Source organism: Dermacentor variabilis, chromosome 9 (assembly GCF_050947875.1).
Source record: "Dermacentor variabilis isolate Ectoservices chromosome 9, ASM5094787v1, whole genome shotgun sequence".
Lineage (NCBI taxonomy): Eukaryota > Metazoa > Arthropoda > Arachnida > Ixodida > Ixodidae > Dermacentor > Dermacentor variabilis.
Window position 1 is genome coordinate 147,452,305 of NC_134576.1, and position 8,728 is coordinate 147,461,032.

The 8,728-nt window shown below is 44.1% G+C and overlaps 1 protein-coding gene across 1 annotated transcript; it reads left to right on the top strand.

Moving 5' to 3' along the window:
- Positions 1 to 3,830: 3,830 nt before the first annotated feature.
- Positions 3,831 to 6,591, top strand: LOC142557797 (uncharacterized). The gene has a single exon (XM_075669921.1). It carries the CDS (start codon positions 4,275 to 4,277, stop codon positions 4,827 to 4,829), a length of 555 nt encoding a protein of 184 aa, XP_075526036.1. The 5' UTR covers positions 3,831 to 4,274; the 3' UTR covers positions 4,830 to 6,591.
- Positions 6,592 to 8,728: the final 2,137 nt, after the last annotated feature.

An 8,728-nucleotide genomic window follows, 5' to 3' on the forward strand; every position in this document is an offset into this window, starting at 1 on the left:
TCGAAGTATATGCATAAGCATGCTCCAAAATTTCAGTTTGCCCACCTCCAAATTTCAAGTTGGCCCACCCCAAACTTCAGTTGGTCTACTGCCAAATTTAAGCTCGGGCCCAACTCCGACGCGGCATAGAATTAATTCAGGTACATGTAAAACGCAAAAACGTTATCCTGAGGCAACCATTGGAGCGATTTTAATTAAATTTGCTGCATTTGAGAGAGAAAGTTAAATTCAAGTGACTGCTGGAAGCGGAATTTCGATTTAGGGCGTTAATTTTATTTAAAGAATATTCAAAAATTCGAAAGTTCGAAAAAGAAAAGAAGCACGAAGTTTACAAATTAATAGCTCTCCGTCAAGAACGGATATTGCCGTTCTGTGTAACGGCATCCATTATTTAGATTATTTATCCAAATTTAGATTTATTAGATCACTCAAAGCGGACAAATTCTGTATGTCAATTTATACATTACATGAATTTGTTACGTTGTGTACAAGGGTTTTGCAAAAATTGTATCTACACATTAGATAATTTTTTAGATCCATGTGTAACAAATCAGTTTTTTCCGCTTTAGATGTACTATGACATGCAACTTGCAGAATTGTGATATCATTCTTCATTGCTGAGATACAGAGTTGTGAACTTGATAGTTTCGTTTTCTGAAAATTTGCGAATTTCGCATATATTTAGTAAAAAATTTACGACGTAAATCAAGATTCGGAACCAACAGTCACTAGATTTTAGGTTTTTCTTTTAACTGCAACAAACCTTGTGAAGTTTGGTGCAGTGGTTGCTGAGAAAAACGAATTCTCCATTTTCATGTATTTAGACAGGGATATCGAAGAAAGGCTTTGCGCTCACCGCTGCACTGCTCTTGCTCAAAATTTTCAGGGTCATCGCATTTCGGCGTCAAATTCGTTTAGTATAACACTTAACACAATTACTTGCTTGTTTTGAAGAAAAAAGTGCAAATTTACATGCGTTCATTGGGACGCGAGCTGCTGCCGCGGCGGCGCCGCATAAACTTATGTCGCCGCCTGCCGACAGCTGTAAAAAGCAGCGTTTCAGAGAAGGCTGCTTTGGTCATAGAGTTACTATGCTAGTTGTTCTACTAACTCTATGGCTTTGGTGGTTCAAAAGCAGAGAGGTGACATAAGGCTAAAAGTGTAGGAAGACGTATTTAAAGAAAATGGTGAATTTCAATAACTAACAACACAGTTAAACAAAAATGAAAAGCTGAGCATGGTGGAAGCTGTCATTACCCCGTTTCAAAGGGGGCGCTCCTACTTTCCATCCATTCGTCCTGCACGAGACTCCATCCTGCCATTCTGTGAGGCCAACGCCAAGGAGGCGTTATTTTAACGCGATAGCGTTAAGGAGCTCGTGTCGCAGAAAAGCCGGTGTCGTCGGCGTCGGTGTCGGCGTCCGCGGCGTTGGCCGTGAGCGATAAATCACGGCAGGCACTTCATAAATAAAAAGCAACTTCCAAGATGGGCTGGGTGGGAATCGAACCAGGGTCTCCGGAGTGTGAGACGGAGACGTTACCACTCAGCCACGAGTTTTTTTTTTTCTTTATTGCCGGAAGTTTCACCAAGCTAACAAAAAGGGCATCATTTCTTGAAATAAGGTAAGCGATACATAAATATACACTCACACACATTCAACTTTGTGCGCATGCATATTGTGCGGTCAGTCACATTGTGGCTGGCCATGTCAAGTTTAAAATTCCTTTAATGTGGCGAGGGGCTCAATCCTCGCCAGCCAATCCGGAGGACATTCTTGTTCTTTAATTACATCAATGAACTTGGAAATAACTTCCCGGAAGAGCAGCCGTGCAGGCCGGCTGTCAGGCTCACAAAAGAAACCGGCCATTCGAGCCCTCCATAAACAGTGGAGGCCCATTAGCATGATTAAGTCCAATGGCATGCCATCCTCATTTTCTACCGTCAAAAATCTAATACCTAATGGGCTTAAAGGCAATTCTTTCTGTAGTGTTCTTTGAAGAACGTCCCAAAAGAAAACCCCTGCCCAACAATGCAAAAAAACATGGTCAATTGTTTCTAATTGTTTACATATAAGGCAGTTTGCTCCCCATGGTAAATAAAAACCCTTCTCTTGTAAAAAGGCCCGTACCGGCAAAGTTCCGGTATGCAACTTTCGATGCTTCAAAGCGGTACAAAAGCGCCTCTAGTGAACGCGGTGTTACCTTAGAAGGCTCAGGCGTGCGTCGCTTGCTGAGGCGCGCATTTCGTTGTCGCGCCGAACGCTGCGTTGCTTGACGCTCACCGCGTCCGATGCGGGGCGCGTTGTCGCTGCGCCGTAGCCCAATACCCCTTGGCGGGTCGACGGGAACGCTGTCGCGTTCCACTCTTGAAGGCGAAGCTTAAGCGTCCTCCAATTTTTATGTAATATTTCGCATAAATTCCAAAAAGGCGTAGGAACCCTTGATGACGTTGTTATTTGCGAGGAGGAATTGCTTCCCTCCTAGTTGTGCATGCCTGCCAGTTCACTAAAGTTGCTAGCAAGATATTCAACGAACGCTTACGTAAGCTGTTCAGCTTGTGCTTCCATAATAGTAAAAACGTATTATATTTCTTTTATTTATTGATGTACGCGGATGATATTGTTAATGGCTGACAATGCAGAAGATCTGCAGGAATTAATGGACATATGTGGTACAGAAGGAGACAGGTTAGGCTTGAAGTTTAGCAAAGAAAAATCAGCAGTCATGATTTTTAATGATAACAGTTGCGGCGAGCATAAGATACAGGAGGCCACGCTGGAGATAGTCGATAAATACAAGTACCTTGGGGTGTGGATAAATAATGGCATTGAGTATCTGACAGAGTACGAAAAATATCTAACGACTAAAGGTAACAGAAGTGCAGCGATTATGAAGAGTAGGGCACTGTGGAACTACAATAGGTACGAGGTAGTACGAGGGATATGGAAAGGGGTAATGGTACCAGGCCTGACTTTTGCCAATGCAGTTCTATGTATTAGAACAGAGACCCGGCAACAGTTGGAAATTAGGCAACGTGGTGTGGGTAGGCTCGCTCTGGGAGCACATGGCAAGACACCAAATCTTGGAGTGCAGGGGGATCTGGGATGGTCTTCTTTCGAGGGCAGAGAGGCTAGTAGCAAGATAGCATTTGAGGAGCGATTGAGAAAAATGGGGGAAATTCGGTGGGCTAGGAAGGTTTTCAGTTACTTATACACGAGGAATGTTGACACGAGGTGGAGGAAGCGAACTAGAAAATTGACAAGCAAATACTTGGGCAGTAGCGGGGGAACAAGTAAGGAATCGTCTGTCAAGAAAAAGGTTAAGGAGGCAGAGAGGGGTATGTGGAGTACAGAGATGCAAACCAAATCGGCATTGGAGACATACAGGACGTTTAAGCAAGAAATAGCCAAAGAAAATATTTACGATAACTCTAAGGGAAGCTCATTGTTGTTCGAAGCCAGGACAGGTGTACTGAGGACTAAAACGTACCGAGCCAGATACCAGGAGATAGATTTGGTGTGCGAGGCGTGTAGAGAGGAGGAGGAAACGGCGGAACACGTGATACTTGCTTGTAAACAACTTCACCCTGCAGTTGAATCTAACGGGGAACTATTCAAAGCCTTGGGTTTTAAAGACAGTGAAAGTAGAATAGACTTTGAACAGGTAGAAATAACTAAACGGAGGCTATCTGATTGGTGGACAATATCAACGCAAAAGTAAAGGAGTAAATACATAGGTATGCATGCATATGGAACCATTAAAGGCTAGGTGGCGCGCGCCGCCGCCGCCCGATTCAAAGGGTTGAGCCACAATCATCCATCCATCCATGGATGCGTTGGCTGCTTTGGTGGAGCCGTGAGGCTGCTGCGCATGCTGCCGCATGTTGCCTAGGGGCGCAGGAGTAGCAGGAGTACTTTCTTTATTTAGCCAATTGATTTAGCACTTTCTTTATTCTATGTGGTGCTGGTGAATCGGACGTAAACGTTAAACAACGTGTTCTGTGGTTCAACCATTGCGTAAAACGCTTGGCCTGTAGCTTGTTTAGTCGTTTTTAGAATCTGTGCAGCTGGTACATTACGTGATCGTCAAGCCGCGCACATGAACTACGCTTGGTACGCTTTCTGTGCGATCACCGCTGCGGCAGCAGTAGTACCTCTGTGGTAGTACTTGCGTGATCCCTGAGCGGTGAACGGCTGATCGAGAAGCCGGTGCAGTGCGCAACAAGCCTTCGTAATCATAAGCTGTGGTGCCGTCTGCGGCTAAGCCAGCCCGACCATGGAGAACACACTTCGCGAAGTGATGGCCCGCCTCACCAACCAGCCGTCGGACACCGTACGGCCGGCGTGCAAGAAGTGCGGCTACCCGGGCCACTTCACGTACCAGTGCCGCAACTTCCTCAAGGTGAACCCAAACAAAGACATCGTGCTGGACGTGAGCAGTACGAGCTCGGAGGAGGACAGCGACGACGAGCAGTTCGTGTCGCCGTTGACGCAGCTTAACTTGGCGCGGGCGGCTGCCGCCGCAGCAAACGCGCCATCGTCGTCCGAAGCCGGTGCCAGCCGACAACGTCACCGGTCCTCGTCTTCGCACGAGAAGGCGAAAAAGAAGAAAAAAAAGAAGCGCCACCATCGGTCGCGGTCACCCCGTCGGAGAAGCAGCGGTGAGGACCGCGACGGGCAACGCAAGGGGCGCGACAGCTGCCGCAAGAGCAAAAAGAGCGACCGCAAGAAGAGCAAGCACTCCTCCCGGGACGACAAGGAGTTTCGCCACAAGAAGAAGAAGAAAGGCAGCAGCAGCTGCTCCAGCGGCTCTTCTACCGACAGTCGGTGACGCTTCGGCCCACTACTCATTTGCGACGTGAACTCGCGTTGTGCGTCAGCGAACCCATCGACCAGGGTGTAATAGCATGTCGCGCTGTGGATCCGCAGAAATGAAATGTCTGTATTCTCCTGCGCTGCCATTTAAAGCGTAGTGTTGTCCAGAACAAACTTGTACTTTCAGCTAATAGCCGACCCTTGGAAAGCGACGGCATTACCATGGCCCACTGGAGTAGTGCCAGGGGAAGCGAAATGCAGTCGATGGCGGCTGTGGTAGGAAGCCGCCACAGAGTGTGCCCATGGTAACTAGAGACTACAACGAGAGGTTGGGGGGGGGGGGACTTGCAGTGAACTTGATGGCGAGGATGACAAGTGTTTAAGAAGGCTGCATAATCATGATTGTACTGGTTGATTATATTGTTACAAGGTGGGAGATGTTTATTTAGAGGGCTCGACATTAAAGCACTGGATGGGGTGAGGTTGCCAGACCAAAAACATCCTTGTCTTCCTTCTCTTTGGGTGTACAAACACTCCATTATAGCATGTAACCATTCTTGTACATCATCATTTTGGGCATAATGTGAGCAAACAGCAGAAAAAATATGGACAGTAATCAGAGGATGACAAACACTGACACTGACTCGCCACTAAAGGTTTAGCATGGAAAATGACAATTCTAAAACAATGTCTCTTAGTTCTTCGTGCTTTGTGCGCTGTGCGCATTATGGAGCCACACCAACCAGCTAAGCTCTCGGTCATGATCATTTTGGGCACAAAGCTCAGAAATAATTGAGTAAACTGGCTCAGCAGTGCAAGCAAAAGTGGCCTTTTTGCTACTACTGATGCAACATTTTGTGTTAATTGGATGCTGCTTGGAACCAGTTTGTTGCCACTAAGGCTGGCAGAAGGAGATGCCAGAGAGTGGCGGTAAACATTTCTTGTGCTGTAACTTTTCGCACTTTAGACCGTGCCTTTATGGTAGCTCACTTCGTAAACCGGCATCATGGGACCTAGAATTTCAATTGTCATTTCACACAACATGCAGAGTACAATTCACAGATGCACCCATTCAGTGCACGTTAGCCCCTTCAGACGCTGTGTGCACAACAGGGTATGCCAAGATAGTGCTTCAAGAATGCTGATGAAAATAATGATATTTAAAACATGCCACATACATCTTGAAACACTTTTGACTGGACATATGCTGCAAGTTTAATTATGTGTAAAGTGTTTAATAAAAAAGGGGTTTGAAAGTAGACAGCTCGGTGTTCACTCCTTGTGTGAGTATATTGTTATGTTGCAGGTTCACTTCTTTCACTGTTTTTCACTTTACAAAGGGTATGTTTATCAGGTGGCTGCATAGTTACTTTATAAGTACATGCTAGGCAGGAAATAATTCTCATACCTGACATTCCTGCAGGAATGCTATCGCTCATGCAGTCCATGATCTGTGAACTTGATGGAACTCACTGATGACTTGAAAATTCTTAATTCGTTCCACAGCTCCACACTTTCAACGATTCTGAAGATGCATGAAATTTAGCGAATCAACATTTTGAAAGTGTAGAATTTATTGGTGTCTGAAGTGGTTAAACATTCAGTGCTTTTACTATGTCCACTGGCGATTTTTGTCTGCAGTCGCAGCAGATTAATAACACCTTGACTGTGGTGTGCATTTTAGAACAACCTTGATAATTCGTTGTGTTAACCTCTTGGTGAGCAGTTTGTGATATCTGTGTCGTTACAAATAAAATACATGAATCATGGGAGCAAAATATTTGAACAAGCTTCTGCATTCAGCGATGATATAATCAGGTAAACATTCAGAAGATATCTGCCTGGTTGGAGACAACTGAATTAAAAAGAAGGAAAACCCTAGCTAAAATTTCTTTAAAAAAAAACGAGACCACGTTCCTACAGAAAAGGCACAGAGCATTGTGTACAAGATTACCTGCACCAAATGCCCCATGTCGTATATACTAAAAAATTGACTCGCCATCCTAGCCTTGCGAAAGTGAATGTCCAGCGAAACTGTTGAAAACCATTGCAGCTGCTGAGGGGGAGGGGGGGTATGCAATGCTTGATTGCTTTAGAGTGATGGTAGTGAGAATCGTTATGTGGTTGCTGTGGTACACTGATGCGTTCCATGACTACTTTCGCTACATTCGTGGCCAAGACCGAATCCAAACATGACTGTAGCCCATGGTTGGTTGATTGGGCTGCTTGTAGCATGCGAGTTCGAAGTTGTCCCTGACAAATGACAGGAACCAGTTCTTGTCAGGTATCGCGATGTCGACATTGTCACCAATGATAATCAATGGTGTCGCTCGTTCTTGTCTCGCCCATTCAAAGTGCTTTCGCATGAAGCATCTAAAAAGAGTACGTTATATAAATTGGTAATTGAATAAATGACACGTATGTGCTTTCTATTAGTTCAGGCTGTAAATTGTTCCCATTTTACAGAGAAGCTGTATATAGCTACCCTGTGGGCAGTGTCGATGTTCGGTAATCTACGCGTCGCATTGACACAAAAAAATTTTCCTTTCCAGTTTTCGTGAATGCTCTGTAGTTCTCAATATTATATTTAGTGTTTGTTGTACAGTATGTAATATGTTATTGTACTCATTCCTATCTTGGCCCTGTAAAGGGCTGATAGTATGTTCAAATAAATAAATAAATAAGTATCTTGGAAGAAATCGTACCGAAATTGGCCGCTAAGATGACTCTTATCATTATGCCGAGTTTCATTTACTTGTCATAATTAGTTCACAGTGAAGTTTTAAACGCTACAGAATTCCCGTCTGCTGTAATACATGGCTGTCTACGGAGGGAGTATGATAACAGAAAACAGCTGCAACTCTTGTTTTATCAAAACTATCCCGAAACAAATTATATGACAATTAGCCACTATGACAACTCTAACATTAAGCCAATTTCCACCTACTTTTCCCAATTGCGTAGTTCACAGTGAAGTTGTAAATATTGTGGAATTCCCGTCTGCTGTCAATACGTGGGCTTCTACGGGAGGGAAATGGACAGCCCCATGTTGGTTCGCTAGAATAAAACCCTAGTCCTTCCAAGTTTCATTCAGCTAATTAACTAAGAAGTATGCTCAGTTGCAAATTACAAACAAACATGTTTTGTTTTGTGCACTCCTTTGACTGCTTCGGTCAACGCTTATTTTGAGGATCAGTTTAACGGCCCCCCGTGTCCTATACACACGGTTACGATCAGTGGGCATTGTGTGTTGTGGTTACGTTATAGTTGCCTGAAGACCTAATTATAATAATAATAATAATAATACCTATATATAAATAGATGCGTTGATTGAGGTAAAACACGCCACAGCTTCGCCGCTCATCCTTATTCACAGAGTGGAAGGGCTGATAATTGTTTTTGTCTGTCCCGCAAAAAAGAAAAGAGTTCCTATCTGCATTAGCATGGTTTAAGCATATGGTTTTTATACTTTAGGGTGGAGCCATTGTCGCAAATCACATCACAAACTCATATCTACAAGTCCTCATAGTCAGGCATGAGTAACATTTAAAGGAAACCACATTAACAAAAACAAATAGAGTGGTGTTTGGCGATCCATTTTACTTTGTTCTCTGAATTTTAAAAATTTTTTTTTCAGAGAGGAAAAAAAAGAAGTCACGGAAAGTAGTGCACACGGGCATGCTTTGCAGGAGGTGCAATATTTTCCCGTATCTTACAAGCCAGTATTGACATACATTACCATAACCATTTTGAGCATTTCTGTGTCCATCCTAGACCTGTCAGGCTGTTGTACTGTTTCTTGAAATAAAATTAATGGAAGACCAACTAGACAATTCAGCCACCCTTTATTTAATTTAACATAGTTGGGTAACATCCTCTCAATGTCACAGCTACCATTTGCAATGCAGAGCAAAG

What these genes read in the sequence shown, in the direction of transcription:
- LOC142557797 (XM_075669921.1), top strand. Translation starts at nt 4,275, where the DNA reads ATGGAGAACACACTTCGCGAAGTGATGGCCCGCCTCACCAACCAGCCG.